This window comes from Macaca mulatta, chromosome 4 (assembly GCF_049350105.2).
Source record: "Macaca mulatta isolate MMU2019108-1 chromosome 4, T2T-MMU8v2.0, whole genome shotgun sequence".
Classification (NCBI taxonomy): Eukaryota; Metazoa; Chordata; class Mammalia; order Primates; family Cercopithecidae; genus Macaca; species Macaca mulatta.
The window spans coordinates 134,940,749-134,962,248 of record NC_133409.1 but is presented as its reverse complement, the minus strand read 5'-3'; the positions used below and the strand labels follow the sequence as shown (position 1 = coordinate 134,962,248).

Sequence of the window (21,500 nt, the reverse complement as noted above, 5' to 3'; positions counted from 1 at the left end):
TGCTGCTTCCAGTGCAAGTTTCAGACTTGGGAAACATGCATACCTAGCAGTCCCTTTCTGATCTACAGACAAATGTTATGTATACGCTTGTAAAATTTTAATTCCATTGACCCTGGCACGTGCCCCTCCTCCTTGAAAATGCACATGGCCATTTATGCCAACACACTTCATTTATGTTTTGTTTTGTTTTTTGTTTGTTTTGAGACAGAGTCTCGCTCTCATCCCCAGGCTGGAGTGCAGTGGCGCGATCTCAGCTCACTGCAAGCTCTGCCTCCTGGGTTCACGCCATTCTCCTGCCTCAGCATCCCCAGTAGCTGGGACTATAGGTGACTGCCACCACGCCTGGCTAAATTTTTTGTATTTTTAGTAGAGACGGGGTTTCACTGTGTTAGCCAGGATGGTCTCAATCTCCTGACCTCCAACACACTTTTTAAATTCATTCAGTTACACAAAGAACATTTGTCTACATTCTGGTTCTCGGGGACAATACATTGGAAGACATGGTCAGTCAACATAGTACACTGTTCTTGCTTAAAAAGGAAATTCCCACCCACAAATCACATGCCAACAAACCAAAAAGTCCACCCACCCATTTCCTAAATTCATTTGAAAACTTTAAATGTTTAATTTTCCCCCCAATTTTGCCAAAAGGTCCTATAGCAAAAATTAAGCGCACGATTTCCAACATAATTGGAAAGACAGAATGCTGAACTGATGCTCTCCTGTAATTAGCAATGAATCAGGTGAATATGAAAATGCCCCTACAAATGATACTAGCATCACAACAGAGCTCACAAGCATTGCTAAAGTCAGAGACCATTTAAAAATCATCTTTCTAGAAAATCTACTCAGTTACTAAGTATAAGTATCTCTTAATTTGTGCAACAGTAGCTGGTTGCATTCTGACTTCATCTAAAGTTGTTTTCATTTTTTCTCAAAAGAAAAAATAATGTTCACAGAAATTTCTTTCCTCGCTTTACCATAATATATACAATATCCATCAAAGCTGGTTTGCAGTACTGCTACTGTACTAAGCATTGTGTTACTTCTGCTTTCTAATCAGAGCACCGAGTCATCAGAATATGTGGAATAAATTAATTGCTTGTTTTATTAATTCTGAAAGTTCATGGTTCAGTATTCTGAGTTTAGAGCCAATGAAGAACACCTACAATAAGATTTAGATATTAAAGAGAAGACAAATACTCTAAACAAGAAAGCCGTATTTCCAGAGAAGAGGATCCTCTTATAAAAACTTTGAGCATAAACTTACCAAGATACTCATAAAATAAAATAATTTATATCCTAAGGTTCTTTGAGCTTTCCAAATTCTCTATAAAGATATATTAGGCTGGGCACGGTGACTCACGCCTGTAATCCCAGCACTTTGGGAGGCCGAGATGGGTGGATCACTTGAGGTCAGGAGTTCAAGACCAGCCTGGGCAACATGGTGAAACCTTGTCTCTACTAAAAATACAAAAATGAGCCAGGTGTGGTGGCGTGCGCCTGTAATCCCAACTACTTGGGAGTCTGAGGCAGGAGAATCACTTGAACTCGGGAGGTGGAGGTTGCAGTGAGCCAAGATCGTGCCACTGCATTCCAGCCTGGGTGACAGGGGGAGACTCTGTCTCAAAAAAAAAAAAAAAAAAAGAAAGAAAGAAAGAAAGAAAGAAAAGAAAAAAGAAGAAAAGATATATTAACTTTTACAGCTAGAAAATCAATAAATGTTGTTTTTAAAAGCAGCCACCACCGATAAGTATATTTTCCTTCGGCTACCTTGAAAATGTTGTGACCGCAGCAGCTCTTATTTATATGGGTAGCCAAGAAACAGGGTAGCACGAAGATTATCAATGTGGCTGAGCTCCTCTCTATACTTCTGTGAAATGTTCATGGACTTGGCATTCATACCATGCCCCAACTTATTTCAATGAGGCAGATATTAAGAAAATGTGTCCTGTAAAGGCAATGTATCTGTCACTTTTTTGAAGCTCCTTTGGAGAAACTTGAAAACTATAGTTCTTTTTGCTTACTGCCGTGACGTAATCCTAACTTGGAAGACTCACATGAGAAATGAGGTGGGGACAGTAAAAAGACCAGAATGGTAGGGGGCATGGAGTGCTCCCAAAGCAGCCCAAAAGGGAACAATTCTATTTTGTGAACTTCAAGAACGTGGCATTTCTTCTGGCCAAACAAGTCCCAAATGTCCTTCTGATTAGTTTCCATGCAAACACACTTAGTCCTTCCAGATACTTATTAGTCCAAACTGATAAGGGAAGAAAGATAAATGGTTCAACTTACTCAAGGCTGAGTCACACCTAAAGCTCTGCTGCTGAACTAACAATTTTCCTTTCCAAGCATCTCTACCACTGAGTACAAGGAACCATCCAAACGGATTAGGTAAACAGACTACTGCTGGAAATCTGGGAATCTGAACATCTCTGGGCTACTGAGTTTGGTAGCAGTGTTTATGAGAATAATGATTTAACTTACATCTGGATTGTACCACAGTGAGCCATGACTGTCATCATTGCCCTTCCCCATTTCCAGCTGTGACCTTGCCAACCCTACATTCCCACACCAACCAGACTTCTAAAAAACTGAAGGACCCACTCTAGGTGCTCAACCAAATCAAAATTGGAAACTGAGGCTGGGTGCAGTGGCTTACACCTGTAATCCCAACACTTTGGGAGGCTGAGATGGGCAGATCACTGTAGGTCAGGAGTCCAAGACCAGCCTGGCCAACATAGCGAAACCCTGTCTCTACTAAAACTACAAAAATTAGCCGAGTGTGGTGGCACATGCCTGTAATCCTAGCTACTCAGGAGGCTGAGGCAGGAGGATCACTTGAACCCGGGAGGCAGAGGTTGCAGTGAGGCAAGATCGTGCCACTGCACTCCAGCCTGGGCGACAGAGCAAGACTCCATCTCAAAAAAAAAAAAGAAAAGAAAAGAAAAAAGAAAAAGAAATGGAAACTTTAGCTCAAAAATAATTCTCCACTTCTAATAACAAACTGAAAAATCACTTCCCTGTTGACTGGCCTTTCCTGAGATGACACACTGGTGAGGGTTGCAGTATTCCCCTAGGCCCTGGGGATGGCAGAGCCATGGATGGTAAAGGAAAATCCTTCCAAGTTTTATTCATGACAAGGGTGGTAGAGAAATGAAATAAGATTTCGAGGCAGCAAGATCTGGCAGCATTCCTGAGTAGACTCTGAGAGCAGGAATGGGTGAGAACTCCAGCCTCAGCTGCCACCTGTGTGGCATGCACTTCATGTTCCCCATAGTCAGCTCCTAAAAATCAAAGTCATGACAATCCTGGAAAAAGCATTGCAAGAAAAGAGAGACGACGTAACACTACTAACTGTGTGGTGCTAGGAAAACCACTTCCCTCATCAGACCTGTGGTCTCATTTCTAACCTAAACAGGTTAGACCAGGTCACTTTTGTGTTCCTTCCATTCAAATTATGTCTTAGTTATTGCTGGTTTTACTGTTGCTACTTCATTCTCCTCATGCCCTAATCCCCCACTCCATTTCTCTTTCCCCTTCCAAGTTACCCCCAACTGAACTACCTACTCAACTAAAGTTTACCACAAAGTTATTTTCAATTACTACCCAATTACTATCTCCCTGTGGTTGCACAATCTGTTTTCATAAAACTAATTAATGACTTTGATGCAACAGTAACCCCCTGAAATGAAGTACTAATTACCTGGCATGGATGCTCTTTGCCAGCCTGCTAACATGGTTCAATTGAACCCCTTGGCTCCTGACACTACCCAGTTCAATAACACCAGGCCCCCTTTCCCTAATATAACCAGATATGCCTGATAGTCCCCAGCAGAAAGCTCCTTACAGTAAAGTCGCTGTTTTGATTTACTTTTCCCTCCAGACCTCATTCAACACTTAGAAAGAAGGAAGAGTTCTATGTTACATTTGTGAAAATCTCTATCACTTTAATAATGGTTTTTAAAAGCCCTTTGCTAAATCTAACTGAAACTTATTGCTGTTCCACATGAGGTAACAAAAACAGACCCGAAGAAATAAGCCATTGCCGGTACTGTGCTAGGTGACTCAGCAGAAAGTATCTGTGATTCGTTTGCTGCTAAGGAAGTTGTATCAGCCCCATTTTATAGATGAGGAAACAGAGGCTCTAAGAGGTAATAACTTGCCCCGAGCCATAGAAACAGGATTCAAGACCAGGTCTGTCCAGTTTCAAGGTTACCCTCTTTGCTGACAAGTCACTTCCCTGTCTGGACCCCACAGCATTTAGAGAGAATTGACAAAACCTGTAATCTGATCACAAGCAATCACATAACCACAAGGCATTGCCTGAGCCCCTCTGCCAGAGTGAAGGGGGTAGAGGTGAGATCTGTAAGTACCTGGGACTCAATGGCAGATTTACACTCCAGCTGGATGATTGCCCTGAGATAAATATGAAAAATTCTGTAAGTACCAGATACCTCAACTGTAGTCAATAACTTTGTTTTCTATTGAAAATATTTCAGATCCCAACAGACCAGTGGCTGGTTTAAAAAAAAAAAAAAAAAAAAAAAAAAAAAATCAATTTCTACTAAAAGTTTATCTCAAAGGAATTCTAGTCACAAATAAATATAAAATTACAACTATTTAAGAATTATGATATTATCTCAAGCCCATTTCCCCTGCTTTCCCAGCTGTCCACACAATCAAAATCAAATTAGATTTCAAGACCTTCTATAGGCCTATATAGGCATATAAGATTGGGCTCTGGGAGGAAAAAAAGGCATATTTCCTTTGCCAGAAAAGTATTTCTTGATATCTGAATCTATGGGGTCTTTAGAGAAGAGGAATTCAGATAATAAGAAATGCTTTCTTATTCAAATCTATGTGGTTCCAGGATTTCAGATATAAATGAGGGTTCATATAATAAGGGTTACCAGCCTGATCACAAAACAATTTATCTGAATCTATTCAATTCCTAAGTTCCGACACTGTAGAATACTTGTATATAATGGTTTCTCCCTTAAAAAATAAAAACAAATACATCACCCTAAAAAGAAAAAGTTTCAAATGATGAGAGACAATGATTTTTAAAATTATTCTTCTGAGTGTGAATTCTTGTTCAATTCAATCCCGAGTAAGGGGTCTTCACAAGTAGAACCCAAATATACTCAAATATTTTGCAAACAAAAATCTTAAGAGGCAAATGGAAAAATGCTGATTTCTAAACGCTTGAAAGGATTATCAGTTATAAGAAATTTAGGGAAAGTCTTCGAAACGGGAATATGGACTGGAAACGTATACATACATAGATAAAGCAAATATGCCAAAATGTGAATAATTATTGAATCTAGATGGTAGATTTATTATTTGTGGTAATGTGCTTCCAAATTTTCTTTGCTTTGTAAGGCTTCTCTTAAAACGTTATTTTAAAAAATTAAAGAGAAGGGCCAAGAGTTAAGTAACTTTAAGACAAAAATTCCCCAAACTTTTCCTGAGCTTCTGATCGTTGAGTTAAAACCTCTTGTTTTCTTTCCTTCTTTCTTCTTCTCCTGTGCAGCGCAGACTTTAGTGCATGAAGCAAGGAGGTGCTTCCACTGCAGAAGTAGGGAACAGCACCAACACTTAAATCTAAATTGTCCATTGCCAAGTGGACAGCGAGGGCCATCTGCTGTCTAGAGCTCCCTGGGATCACTGGATGTCATGGGATGGAAGAAGGAACAGGAGTACACCACCAAGATGTTCTGCTCAGCTTCCTTGGGAGCCCTTAAGCCAGGCCACAGAGATGCATAGGTGAGTGAACCTTAAGCTGGGAGCCAATGCAGAGCCTGCAGAACAAACTCACCCACCATCAAGGGAATCTAGGATTAACCTAGCCAAAAAAATGCCAAAACCACTGGGGAATTAGTTTTAAAAACTCCCACTCACCCTAGATCTGTTCAAGCACAAAATAATGAAAAGGTTTTGTTTCAACTGCAACCTTACTTAAGGCATATGAAGTTAGCCTAGGTTAGCTGGTCACGGTGGGTTTCTTGCTTAAATACCCCAAACTCAAATCGAGGTAGTTGGCTATAATTGTCTGTATCTACCTTGTCTTAGAATTCTCATTCTAAGAGTTAATTTCAAAATTGAGCTCCGACATCTATAAATCCACCCCCATTTAAGTCAAAGTGTCAATAGCCAATCCTTGCCCTAAGCAAGAGAGCTGTGCCTTTCCTGTATGTACAGGAGAAAAGTCACAACGAATAGTGCTGCACAAAGCTGCCAAAGCTGGTAAGAACCAGCTGGCTCCAGAGGAAGGGAAAAGCAGGGAGGGCCCCCCTCCAACCGCCCCGCTGCCGGCGTGGGTGTCTGCAAGCTGTCCAGGCTGCTGACATCAACGGTAATGGTGCTGCAGCCCTGAGCTGACTCACTGACTAGCTTTCTCAAAAAGAGGAAGTGAGGACAGTGAATAAGTGGGTTCTCTTGATTCAGAGCTGGAGCCCACTCACGTTAGAATATGTTGCCAAGCCTTCTGAGAGCTCAGCACCATCAGAACATGAGGAGATCATGCTCTGTTGGAAATTCCTTACGTTTCCCTAAACTTCTATTGGAAAATCTTTCCCACAAAAAAGCCTTTCGATAATCCTATCCATGAGAAAAAGTTTCACAAATCTTTTTAAAGCTTGCCATAAGACACTGTGGAGGATGGAAAGAAATTTCAAAGGAAACTCAAGACCTTGAAGTAAGAAGGCTTAAGTTCATCTTTATGATTCAGGCTTTTTGAACTCAACAAATCTGATTAAATTAGCATTGCATACTAAGTCCATTAATTAGATTCATGCCATTAGAATTACAATGCATATGGTCTACAAGTCTAAGTTACCTTTGACTTTAACCTCTGACTTCCAAGTCTCGGCAACTCAGTTTCCCTCCATGGTGGTAACTACTGTTACCAAGTCACAATATACTCGTCCAGAGATAGTCTATACTTATACCAACAAATAAATACATATATTCTCCACCCCCCTTATTTTTTAAAACAGTTTTTAACATCTATGTATATACTGTGTGTGTATATATATTTGCAATATGGTGGCACAATGTACATACTGTTTTTTGTTTTGTTTTGTTTTTGTGTGTCTCCCAGGCTGGAGTGCAGTGGTGCAATCTCAGCTCACTGCAGCCTCCACATCCCGTATTCAATTGATTTTCGTGCCTCAGCCTCCTGAGTAGCTGGGATTACAGGCACGCGCCACCAGGCCCAGATAATTTTTGTATTTTTAGTAGAGATGGGGTTTCACCATGTTGGCCAGGCTGTTCTCGAACTCCTGACTTCAAGTGATCCACCCACCTTGGCCTCCCAAAGTGCTGGGATTACAGGTGTGAGCCACTGTGCCCCATCCTACATATTACTCTTCACCTTGCCTTTTCTCGCTTAACCCTTCTTGAGGTTAGCACATGAAGAGCTGACTCACTTCTTCTGACAAGTGCATGCTGTTCCACTGTATGGATGTTCAATAACTTACGTAACCAGTCCTCTAGTGAAGGGCATTTGTAGATCTCCTCATTCTTTTGCTATTACACATGACACTACAATGAATACACGTGTACTTGCATCATTCGGAATGCATGTGAACCTGTGTAAGATATCTTCCTAGATGTGGAATCATAGGTCTCTGTGCCAGCCTGAGAGGTTAAAAATCTGCATGTTTAAAAAGTCTTCAGTTTTCCTTCTCTGTGAACTGTCTTGTTCACAAGACTGCACATGGTTTTCTTAATTTGTAAAAACTCCTTATTTTTCAAGAAACTTAACCCAATGTTTCAAACAATTTCTACCTGTGATTATTTTGTCTTTTGATTTGCATATAGTGTTTTCTGGCTTGTGTATTTATTGTTAAGTAGTTGCATTGTTCTTGTACGGCTTCTGTGTTTTATGTTATTCTCTACTGTTGTGATTATAAAAACAAAACATTTCCCCCAAGTTTTTTTTTTCTAATACTTTTTTGGTGATAAGTTATTTTAGTTGTTGGGCATTTAATTTCAGTCTGTCCTCTGAAAGTCCAACTGTAGATCAATCAAAGTTTCCTCTGTGGCAACTGTTTATTAAAAAATCAGGAATGACATTAGTTTCTCCCAAGGAAATGGTGACAAATAAATGATGAAAACCTCGAAATTAACTGATACAAAATAAAACCTACCGCTGACCATGTGCAATTCCTCATCAGCAAGTGTACCTGTTATTGACACTTGGGTTATAACGGGATAAGGGACGCTTTCACAAACACAGAGCGGAGAAGCTAGGCCAAAGCTGGAAGCTATTCAACTTTATCCAAATTGGTGCTTTGGCTTTAAAAAGAAAAAATGAAAATATGCTCTCCTGCACTGGTAACTGATGGAGAAAATAAGTTTCTTTTCACAGTATTGATTCTGATTTCCTCACAATGCACTTTTTAAGAAAGACAGTAAAGGGGTGGGAAATGTCATCCACTAATAGACCCAGCCTCTTCTGAATGGTGAGATCCTCTGTCTCAGAAAAAAATTAAAGCCCACTTCAATCCCTCTGTATAGAAGCTTCACAGAATATATTCTCAAGTCTGGCTCACACATCTATCCCTCCTATAAAACTGTCAGTATCCTAAGGGATGATTCTGTTTTGTATTTTGTTTTGTTTCATTTAGTATCTCAGTGCCTGGTACAGGGCTCAATACATAATAGGTGCTCTGATAATCTATCAAATAAATTGTCTGTGTTAAATTATCTCAACCTTAAAAGCAATACTAATAAGAATGTGTGTGTGTGTGTGTGTGTGTGTGTGTGTGTGTGTTGGGGAGGGAGTGTACATTAATATAAAGACCCCAAGAATCTGTTTCCTAGACTTTTCTCCTTACGATCTGCATACAGCAAGCTCAACTACTACATTTTTTTAATTCTATGATGCGTATTTTTTTTCACATTTTAACATCTCTGAAATGGGGATGTCTCTCACAATTATAATTAGCAGTATTTTATTTCTTTCTCAGTAATACATAATGACAATGGTACATCTTACAATTGACATGGGATTCAATGAAATATAGTAATATATCTGTATTAGTCAGTTTTCATACTGCTATAAAGAAATACCTGAAATTGGATAATTTATAAAGAAATGAGGTTTCATAAGCTCACGGTTCTGCAGGCTGTACAGGAAGCATGATTGGGGATGCCTCAGGAAACTTATAATCATGGCAGAAGGCAAAGGGGAAGCAGGCATGTCTTACCTGGTCGGAGCAGTGGTGACAGGGGGAGGTGCCACTCGCTTTTATACAATCAGATCTCGTGAGAACTCTATTGCAAGAACAGCGCCAAAGCGGGAAATCTGCCCCCATGATCCAGTCACCTCCCACCAGGCCCAACCTCCAACACTGGGAAATTACAATTCAACATGAGGTTTGGGCAGGGACACAGACGCAAACCATTTCACTATCTTAATTAGAACATACCCACCTATACTTCTCAGGACCATGAAGCTTGCTAAATAAACCAGTTATGGAGCACCCAGACAGTGTTTGGGACGAAACAGATACTTAGCAAATGCTGGTCCACTTTCAACTTAATGGGCACTTATTGAAAACAGGATGCATTTGCTGTTAAGTCAAAAAAAGGGCAATGTAGAATTCAAATCCCAACACAGAAAACAGTTGCTAAGATGTACTGAGCCCCCTACTCTATGTCAAGTGCAGGACTGGGCATTTACACTCACCTCTAGTTCTCAGCGAGATCTTTCCAAGACACTTACAAAGAAACTGAGGCTTGGAGACTTTATAGGACTTGCCCAAGGTCACATAGTGAGTGGCAAAAGCAAAATTCAAACCCCATTCAGAGGGACAAAGTCAAATTCTTGAATGTATCAGTTCCTTCTAGTAGTTCCTGGAGATTCAAAGTGCGATCTCTAGCACGTGACGTGAAATGGGATATTAAAACCTTACTTCTATGCCTTAAATATTACAGAACTGTTAAGGGTTTCTAAAAAGCTTGCTACTGAGCAAAACAAGAATATAAGTAAAACAGACGTTCTTTGCAGAGTCAAAGATTTGAGAAGCCCTTAATATGAAAAAGCAGGTGGGGCTTCCTAGGAGGAAACCAAATGTGAATGCTTCAGGAAAGAAGACCAAAATACAGTCTTGAAAAAAAACTAGTCTGATTTTTTAAAGTGACTTTCAAATGGACAAATATATATCTGCTCTAGCTTTCTATGTATTTTTTTGGCCGGTTGAGTACTCTTTCACTCTGATGCTTATAATTCCTCATGCACACTTCAATGATAATTATTTGCACATGCATCTCCATTGCCACAAGTGAGTTATTGAAAGGCACTGACCACTTCTCTTCTTTACCCAGTACCAGGCACACAGCTGGCGTCTGACAAAAGGTTGTCGACTAACTGAATGAAACCTTGGACTATGATAATAAATAGAACAGCCTGAAATGTCATTAAAAATCTAAAGGCTATTTATAAACATTGCTCCTTTATGCCACAATGACAACTTTAAACACAACCATAACTAAATGTTCCTGGTTCTAAGTGTGTCAGTCAGCAATCCCTTTATAACGTCCTCTTCTCACCACCACCCCAGAAGTTCCCTAGAGCCCGCAGTCACACCCTACGAATTAAGTAACTTGACCTTAAATAACCCTCCATGCTGTAGTAACACGGCAGAGGGCAGCTGCTAGATAATATGCAAGTTTAGCTGTTACCTTAGGTCCTCAGGTCTTAGGACAAGAATCCCTGTTTTCTAAGAGATGACAAATAGGAAAATTAATGACAAAGACTAATTTGAACAGCCAAAAAGTCAACAGTTAATGTACAGCTGGTAGTTGCTTCAACTCAGCCTCACTGTATTAAATTTCTGAAAATAGCTGGTCTCAGTCAGACCCGTAGATAAGGACAGCTGCATCCTGCAGCTGGTAAGCAAAAAATCAGTAACTGTAGTTCCCTCTGCAGCAGAGGCAGGAGTGCTGTTCTCACCAAAATAGAAGGGCCAGTACTTCTCTAGCTGTTGGGATTCTCCGAGTTGATTATACAGAGCAAAGCCATCCAGGCTCCAACACAGAGTCTACTATAGTAGAGAGAGAGAGAGTGCCTAAGTGCACAAATGCTCTGTTCCTGAGACATAGGTCTCCTATGTGGTTCTGGAAAGGACTAAAATACCCTAACAAAGAATCATTCTATTATATAGAAATCAACAACCACCACCACAAAACACTGGCGGTGGGTCCACTGGCTGTTAAATTATAGTGTAGTTTTCATCTACTGAATCTTATGGAAGGAGAGATAAGAAGTAGAGCATGGATTCTCCACTCCACTGCCTGCTTAACATCAGTCCTTTATAGTTGTGAATCTCTGATCAAAGCAGACAGCTAAAGGAACAATTTATATTATTTTAAATTGTTGCGGTTGTTTTTAATATCATCATTTTTAAAGTATCTATAAAATTTCTTTTTCTGCCCCTTTCTCTCATGAAGCAATGAAGGGAGGCTGAAACTCTAACCACAGATATAATACTTCTGAACCTAGCTGCTAAGCATCACTTTAATATCTCACTCTAGTACGGCCCACAGTAATTTGATTATTAAAATTAATTTTGATAACCACTCCAAGTGTGAAGGGCAGGTCCTGTAATTCCCATTTTAAAAGGAAACATCTCAGAGTTAGAGAAATTGTTTGCCCACGGTTTCCTATGGAGAAGAAACAGACTCCCTTCCTCCCACCCTGTCCAAGGCGCAGGGAAAGAGTGTACTGGTTAAGTCTCTCTGCACATACAAAGGCTGTAAAATAAAAGAAGGGAGCGAAAACAAAAACAAAAACAAAAACATGGAAAACCAAATCATAAGGAAAACCAGAAATTCACTTGCTCAATTTTGTTTCTCTTTTTCTGCCCGCTATTGAGGAAGCAGACCATTATCTGCCTTGCTAGAGAAAACATCCCAGCCAGCCTAGGAACATGTGCTCAGGCAGTAAGCAACACATACCTACAGTTAGCTGGGATTTCCAGCTCTGGGGCACTGAACCCAGATAGCAGCCTTCCTGCTCGGCCATCTGCTTTCAGCAGTCCTGGAACTGGGTGGACATCCCCACCCAACACTAAGTGACCCTCAGTATTCAGCACCTAAAAGACCCATTATGTGTATGGGTTTTCACTAGTTAGGAACATTCTTCCATCTCTTTTGCCTCCAGAGCCTGGAAATAATTGCAATATTAATAGTCAACATCTGACAAGGGCTTACAGTGGGTCCCAATCACCTCATTCTCAGAGTCACCCATAGGACAGGCTCTCATGTTGTTCCTATTTCTTCATGAAGAAACTGAGGCAGAGAGGCCAACTAATTTACTCAGATCCCCAAAGTGACTATGTTGCCAGGACAGGGATTTAACTCGGCACACGTCTCCATACTGATGTTCTGATCAGAGCCTTACTGGCTGGTTAGATGGCGATCCAGCACATTCCTCCTCCCGACCTTCTTGGATTTACTCCTTTAGATTATCTAACTATGTGTCAATTTCTTCCTTCCATCCAAGTGTAAGCTTCCTTGATGGCATTGACTTTGTCTTACTCATCTTCGCATTGCCCAAAGTGCCTGTTATAATATTGTGCACAAAATTTGTTATGTAATATAGATTTAAAAATAAAATCACATCCTCTCCTTTACTGGTTAGCAGGGGAAACTTAAACCCAGGCATTAAACGACTAAAGGAAAATAACTGGCAAGCTAGAATTTTATTTCCAGCTATCCTTCAAAAAACTAAGGTGAAATAATGCAATTTATTTATTTATTTAGAGGGCACTTTTCAGACCAAGAAAAACAGAGTTTACTGCTGGAAACCTATACAGAGAAGTATTCTTTAGGCAAAAGAAAAATTATCTTAGGTAGAAGTTGAAGCTCCAGGAGGAAGGTATTAAGAACAGAAAAGATCAATAAATCCGTGTGACTCCTGACTGTGTAAAACCATAACAACTCTGCCTTTTAGCAGTATTGAAAGTGTAACCTGAAAATTCATGAAAACAAAAGCAAAGTGTAAGAGGAGGATAAATAGGATTCAAGCCTTCTAAGGTTGTTGTAGTATCTGTAAAATTGTAAGAAGTACATTTATTACCTATATGTCATAATTTAAGTACGTGTGTTGTAATCCCTTGGGTATTCATTAAAAGTGAAGTAAAAAATGTGAAATTAACAAGCTAACAGATGAGGAAAAATGGAATAAGAAAAAAATACTTGATTATTTCAAGAGAAAGTAAGAAAAGATGGAGAGAGAGAGAGGAAACAAAGAGGACAGGACACATTGAAAACAAAGATATGGTAGATTTAAACCTAAATATTTCAGTAATTACATTTTTAAAATTACATTTAAAAAGCAATTATATAATTACATAAAAATGTAAACACACTGAAATTCTCTAATTGTCAAAAGCTATCAGACTAGATTCAAGGAAAAAAATCTAAAATATATGCTTCTTACAAGAGACACTCTTTAAATAAAGACAGAGAAAAAATCAAAGTAAAAGGATGGAAAAAGAGATAACATATAAATTGGAATGCTGTATTAGGGCAGTGTTTTGTTTTTTAATAGCTTTGGCAAAATTGCAATAACTTCCAACTATCATCCCACTGCTTTGCTGCTTCTTCCAAATGCTCATGTCCCAGAAGGGAAGAATAGCTTTGATTCTGGAAGGCTGGGTTCGGTTTAGATGTTGAACTTGAAAGAAGAGGGTGCTGAAAAATACAGCTCATACCTCAGATAAAGAAAGAGTCAGACTCTGAATGGGTGTAATTTAAAAATGGCGAATAGGCCACCATGGTTAATAATGAACTGGCTGTTCTTGACAGAGGCAACTAAAAGCCACACCAGGGTTAATCCTTTGAGTGGAACATAACATAGGCACCTTCAGGCTTATGAAGAGAAAAAACATTGACCATTAAAAAAAATGGTCATTTTTACCCATTAAGAGTCCATTAACTCCTGGGGCAAAGCCCCAAATCCCCAGCAGTACCACCATGCAGAGGGAGTACAAGCCCATCACAGGATGAGAATAAGAAGTCTCAATTAAGCCCCCTGCCTTCTGATTCTCTTGTTAGCCAGGACAAACTTCAGAAATAAACTATGGACAGAGAGTAACATACTGTGCAATTACCACTTGAGCATCCCTAATCCCAAAATTCAAAATCCAAAACTTTTTGAGCGCCAACATAATGCCACAAGTGGAAAATTCCACACACGAGTACTTAACACAAACTTTGCTTCATGCACACACTTTTTCTAATTTTGTATAAACTTACCTTCAGTCTATGTATATAAGGTATATGTGAAACATAAATAAATTTCATGTTTAGACTTGGGTCCCATCTCCAAGCTATCTCATTATGTATATGCAAATATTCCAAAGTCTGAAAAAATCCAAAATCTAAAACACTTCCAGTCTCAAGCATATCAGATAAAGGATACTCAACCTGTAATAAGAACTGGCAGCCAGAAATCCATGTTCATTGGCTATTAAAATTAGAGTTAGAGCTGGATCCAAAATGCTGCTAGACATTGATGTATATTATTACAACGTGAAATAAAAAACTTAATATTGCCTTCTGAGCCTCCATCATAACTCACAGGGTATAGCAGAACCAAAGAGAAAGCTGTAGAGTGCTTTGACATTACTGTTCTCAAAAAATAAATAACAAAAAATAGCTACTATTAGAATCTTTTGGTATTATAGAAGAGATAAGGGGAAGGAAAGGATTAAAGTGTACAAGAATTTGGCACTTAGGAAGAAGGTGCTTTGTTCTCTTATTTGTTGACCTAATGATTTTATTCTTTTTGACACGCACTCTCCCCTTTTTATTTTTCTATGGGCCCACCATAGGTTTGGGTTAACCAAATCCTAACCTTGCATCAGTTGTATGTTATCTTTCTTTTTTTTTTTTTTGAGATGGAATCTCGCTCTGTCGCCCAGGCTGGAGTGCAGTGGTGCGACCTTGGCTCACTGCAAGCTCCGCCTCCCGGGTTCACGCCATTCTCCTGCCTCAGCCTCCCGAGTAGCTGGGACTACAGGTGCCCGCCACCGCACCCGGCTAATTTTTTGTATTTTCAGTAGAGACAGAGTTTGATCATGTTAGCCAGGATGGTCTCGATCTTCTGACCTCGTGATCCGCCCACCTCGGCCTCCCAAAGTGCTGGGATTACACGCGTGAGCTACCGCGCCTGGCCATGTTATCTTTCTTTTAGGCATCATGAAGAACATTAGGTGACTTATTCTCACGTATCTAAATCCTTCTTTGAGCCTTAGGCTTGTCTTCCAGCTCTCTCCTTAAACCCAGTCTCTAAGAATGCATGGCAATGCTTTGCCTCTAAACTCCCTATATTCAAACTGCAGCCATTTTACCTAATTGGAGGGTTAACATCTCCCTCACTTTTCCCCAAATCCAGCTACATAAAGCCTAGTTTTAGTTTTGAATAATATTTCACACCTAAATTATTTCTTAGAAAGTCATAAGACACTGGTGTATGCCTTTGAATGTTTATCACTTGGGTCTATTAATAAGTATTTTTTTCTGAAATTCCACATTTCAAAGAAGTTAAAAATATGCCAGGAGCTTTAAAAGACCACCTTCAAAGTCAGTTAGCACCTATAAATTATTATCATCCAGTTACTTGGATAAAAGATTCACCTGATAAATGGTTACATCAATTGTCAAGAAGTACTGCGCTATCAGTATAAAAAGATAAAAGAATTTGGACTTCTTAAGTACAGAAAGTATACTTAAGCATAAGTATAAAGTATATAAAATGGAATCCTTTGATACACAAAATGTGATATAGAATGACAGTAAATTGATGTCATAAAAAATCTCTACCTAGCTCTTTTAGGTAACAAGTTTGGACCACCGGAATAATAACACAGACCGGCCCTTTAAATCTTTTTTTTTTTTTTTTTTTTGAGACGGAGTCTTGCTCTGTCGCCCAGGCTGGAGTGCAGTGGCCAGATCTCGGCTCACTGCAAGCTCCGCCTCCCGGGTTCACGCCATTCTCCTGCCTCAGCCTCCCGAGTAGCTGGGACTACAGGCACCCGCCACCTCGCCTGGCAAGTTTTTTGTATTTTTTAGTAGAAACAGGGTTTCACCGTGTTAGCCAGGATGGTCTCGATCTCCTGACCTCGTGATCCGCCCGTCTCGGCCTCCCAAAGTGCTGGGATTACAGGCTTGAGCCACCGCGCCCGGCCTGGCCCTTTAAATCTTAAGTGGGTTTTATCAAGTCTTAGTGGCAGCACTTTCTTTACTTTGGGAATATGTTCTGAAACCTGAATCGAAGTCTGTGGAAAATATGATTCAATATCCAAATCTGTACTTTATTCATGGCCTTTCAGGGAAGTACATACAATTAAAGAAAGGTTAAGTAAAATGAGTTACATCATGGTCCTAACTACCATTTGTAGAACACTTGCAATGAGTCAGGCATTTTATATGCTTTATTTCTCATCTTAATCTTATATAGCAGGCTTGAAAACGTGAATAACAGAGGCAAGGAAAGTTGAAGTAACTTACCCTTCGTCACCTAAGCTAATATGTACCAGAGCCAGGAGTTAAATCCAGTGTTGTCTGGCTCCAAAGCCAGGGTTCATTGGCTATAAAGAAATCACACTCCTGGGTCCCTTCAGTTCCCATCTGATGTGCTCCACGAACAACCCAAGGAGGAGAATCAGTTCTGTCATCAACTGCTGCTAGCACCACCTGCATCCTCAGGATGCGAGAATGCTGCTTTCATAAGCCACTTCACAAAAACACCCTCTGGAGGAGAGGCGGGTGTAGTAAAAAGCGTATTTTCCTGGTTTTGTTCAAAGTGTGCCACGCAAAATGATATGGTAAATGGGGTAACAGAGAGCTTTTAAAAATAATGATTCATACTCTGCCTCCTGGAGATTCTGATGTGACTGGTCTGCAGGTAGGGTCTGAGCATCAGTATTTTTTTAAAAGTTTTCTAGATGATTCTAATGGACGGCCACTGAGAACCCCCATCCTAGAAGTTAGGGTGCGTGTGTGTGCGCCTATCCACCGAATATGTTATTTTTCTTTGTTCTCATACAACTGATAAAATTTGAAGCATAGGGGCAATAGGTCAGTGGTAAAGACACACAACCAGGGCTCCATTACCTGGGTGGTGTCTTCCATCAGCCCACGAATCTTCTCCACAACATCGTTTCTCCGGTGCTGGCGCAGGGCGCTAATTAGCTGGGCGAGGCTGGCCTCGGGTCCCCGGATGGTCCAGTGCTGCAGAGCTGCGTAGGCCCGCTCGTGGTCGGCTGTGTACCCGTTGGAGAAAGCAGCAACTTCCCTCTCACTGGCATTGCAGAGAAACTGATAGATATCTTTCCACTGGCTTCCCACTTGGGCTGCTACAAGCTTCAGGATGTCGATACCTACACCAGAGAAAAAATAAAAAACAAATGAGGGCTTGTAAGGAAAGCTTCTTATCTAAGGCAGCTCTGTTTTAATGAATGACTAGAAGAGGCACGCTTTCCTATCGCCCTGTGTCAAAGGAATGCATTGCCTCCCTTAAGCACTTGGCACAAGCAGCTCATCTTGTGGACTAGCTGGTACCCTCATACAAATTTCACTTCCTGAGTGCGGAACCAGAAGAAGGAGCGATCACGGAATTATAATAAATCAGACCCAAAACGATGTTTTGAAAGCCAAACCCAAATAAGGTATTCACAGTGATTTCTGTTACTGTAGTAATCCACCCTTGTTGAAGGAGAGGGGTGGATAAGTTCCAAGATCCCCAGTGGATGCCTGAAGCCATGGATGGTACACAGCCCTTTACACACTATGCATGAATTTATTTTTCCTTCTTCACAATGTCGTGGATAGAAGATTCCTTCTTCTTGTAGATCTTAGCAACCTCAGCATACAATTGGCTTTTTTTTCCCTTTTATTATTATTATTATTATTATACTTTAAGTTCTTTTCTTATTAAGTAGGGAACTTTCACATTTTCACTTAAAGGAAGCACTTTATGGCCGCTGGCATATCCAAATTGTCAGCATCATTCCTCTTGAGTTTTGGGCCATTATTAAGTAAAATAAGGGTGACTTGAACACAGGCACTGTGGTACCAGTACCGAGACAGTCAATCTGATAACCTAGACGGCTACTAAGTGACTCACAGGCAGGTGAGGTCTCCATCATGGATATGCGGGACAAAGGGATGATTCCCTTCCCCAGCAGTACAGAGCAGGATGGTACAGGACCGTGAGATGTGACCACATTACTCAGAATAGTGCATAATCGAAAACTTAACTACTGTACTAAATACAACAGTAACCAAGTAAATTAGAGGCTCCCATCTAAAAAACATGGTGACTTCATGGCATTTAGAAAAAGGGAAGCTGCAAATTAAAACTGCAATGGACTTTACCCAGCACTGTCTAGGTAAAAGGTGTTCAAGTTCTGGGAATGGTGTCCTTTATATCAACTGACAGTGTGCTCAGCTGTTCCAGGCCAATGGAAGCATTCCTGAAGAACACCTAACTTGTGTTCAAAGTCATGTTCAACAAGCAATTTTCTAATTCATTATTCAGTCTTCCAACTTGACTTGCATAGTTATAATGAAGACAGCAGCCAAAAGGACAGTGTAATAACAATAGCTGTTATCTTCCAGGTATTATGTTAAGGCATTAGCTCACTGAACATCTTTATAAGGCATTAATATTTCAATTACACAGGTAAGAAAAAAAAATACACTTAGAAAAGTTAGGCTACTGGCCCAATATCACAAAGGTAGTTGAGTTGGTTATTGAACCCAACTCACCAGGTTTGCAATTGAAATCCTGTATGTGTAACCACTATGAAATGTGACAATATTGATGGCACCTTCCAAGAGGAAGGAAATGCCTTGGCTTATAAATGACCATGATTGGTTATTCTGACAGACAGCTGTCCCCAGTGATTCAATATATTGTTATTCTGGCTCAGCAGTCACTTGAAAACCCAGTGAGTGTGCATTTGTGGTCCCCAGATCTGATGAACAGATGAAATGGTGATGATGAAACTGGTGAATTGCAAAAATCAAATCTCAAGATCCAAAAACTCAGGATAAGCACCTGGCACCAACCCTTCGTGAGGCGAGGCTCTCCCTGAGTAGCTCAGTTTGGTGTCTCTCTTTACGGTATCTTCTCTCTGCAATTACCATCGGCTTTGCCAGGATTTACATGTGGGGTGCATATATCACCCTTATAGTAAGGGTTCTGGTATTTTACTACAATGGGTGAGTAAGTCCTCTGAATCAATGTCATATCTTTGTTTTTTTTTTTTAGATGAAGTTTTGCTCTTGTCACCTAGGCTGGAGTGCAATGGCACAATCTCGGCTCATTGCAACCTAGGCCTCCTGAGTTCAAGGGATTCTCCTGCATCACCCTCCCAAGTAGCTGGGATTACAGATACCTGCCACCACACCTAGCTAGTTTTTGTATTTTTAGTAGAGATGAGGTTTCATTGTGTTGGCCAGGCTGGTCTCGAACTCCTGACCTCAGGTGATCCGCCTGCCTCGGCCTCCCAAAATGCTGGGATTACAGGTGTGAGCCACCGCACCTGGCCAATATCATGTCTTTGAATGAGGCCATGCTCACTTGCCCTGATAACATAGCTGTTCTAGTTAACAATATCTTAAAAATATTTACTAATCAATAAAAAAATAGGGTCACATTCCCAAGTGAGGCTTAGAAGAGAAAGGAAAAAAGAAGAATAAAGAGGGGCTTACTGTTCTGATTTCTCAGTCAAAGGTTTCCTAGAAAAAAAAATTTTTTTGCATCCATCAGTTGTTCAGAAAAATATTTATAAAATGAGCTGTCAATTATTGCCAATAAAAACAATAATAATTATAAAAATGTCTGTAAAAACGAAGGACACTGTGGCTCCTCAACATGCATTCTTACTCTGCCGAGCAATCCTACTGAGGCAGATGATGTGGAAGGCTGTATACACATCCTGAACCAATCCACTGAAAATGGTTTTCAAAAATAAGTTCCTAGTAGAAGGCTGTTTTCTTGTCAACTATAAAAGTAGAATGCTGGCTGGGTAGGGTGGCTCACACCTCTAATGCAGCACTTTGGGAGGTTGAGGCAAGTGGATCACTTGAGTCCAGGAGTTCGAGACCATCATGGGCAACATGGTGAAAATCCATTTCTACAAAAAATATAAAAATTAGCCGGGTGTGGTGGCATAGGCCTACAGTCCCAGCTACTTGGGAGACGGAGGTGGGAGGATTGCTTGAGCCCCAGAGATGGAGGTTGCAGAGCCAAGATTACACAATTGCACTCCAGTCTGGGCAAAAGAGGGAGACTCTATCTAAAAAAAAAAAAAAAAAAAAATGTAGATTGCCACAAAAAATAAAAAAAGGACGCCACAAATTGAGTCATTACTGTACTTCTCACAGTTTTCCCTGGCAGTGTGACGTTACTTGAACCAATTGCTTTTCAGTTTTCTGAGCAATGCTTAGTCAGATACAGAGTTTTTGATTTCAAGCAAATAGACTCCTCAGAAAACCCATATCCGATTTAAAACCCTGCAGGTAGCTTTAAGGAATAAGCCAGCTCTTTGTGGTTGATGTGGTAGACTCTTCCAAACACCAAGTCTTGTTAGTCCCTGAATCTTAATTTAGATCAATTTGACTAAGGCCCACAGTGTCTTACATGAAAACATGACCGCGTTTTCTGGTAAGTAGGACCATTGCTTAAATCCTCATAATGCCAATGACAGTGGCTTTGGGCAAACCTCTAACTGTCATGTCCATTTCCTCATGTGTACAATGGAGAAACTCACTAGGGTCACTGGGGATAAGCTGATTAACATTTTCTATAGAGTTAATTTATTTTTGGAAGTGATCCCATCATTATGAAAGCTCCACATACAGAGCACTAAACTTAAGGCTCAATACATTTCAGATGCAAATACACGGCCTTTACGAAGTAATTACAGAGTTTAAAAGGTTTAAGTTTAACAACCACTCCTTCTTCCAAAACCCAGTACTGTATTTATCCTTTTTTTAAGGCACAAAATAAAGAAAGAAAAAAAACCCCACAAAGAATAGATACAATGAGATTTCCCATAAACTAAAATGGACTGGAAGCTAAATTTAAGGTCTACGAATCAGGTTTCATCTTATTCTCTCTCTCAACTAGATTCTCTACTATGAAAACGTGAGGTCAACTCCATGAACTGATTGGGGTCGCCAATGTTCTTTACTGCTGTCCTCTCCCTCCATGGAGTTGATAAATCAAAGATAAATCAATGACTTCCTGAGGGGATACCAACCTTTTAGTCTAGCACATTATCACAAAACCCCAGTGAGGAGACCAGACTGGGGCTTTGAATGCCTTCTTTGTTTAGGAAAAAGTGTTAGGCAAAAGAAAACAATCAACTACATAGAAAAACAGGAGGATGATTTGCCAAATTGAGATAGTTACCTCTTTGGGGAGGGGAAGGAGTACAGAAGGGATTTCAAAGGTATTCATAAAGTTC

At 40.2% G+C, this 21,500-nt stretch overlaps 1 protein-coding gene across 2 annotated transcripts in view; it reads right to left on the bottom strand.

Moving 5' to 3' along the window:
- TNFRSF21 (TNF receptor superfamily member 21) overlaps positions 1–21,500 on the bottom strand; it is a 73,390-nt gene that overhangs the window by 5,470 nt on the left and 46,420 nt on the right. For both annotated transcript variants that reach the window (XM_015136511.3, XM_077999823.1), the window contains exon 4: positions 17,137–17,402. In XM_015136511.3, coding sequence (XP_014991997.1) covers positions 17,137–17,402 — 266 coding nt within the window. The remainder of the gene's footprint in view (positions 1–17,136; positions 17,403–21,500) is intronic.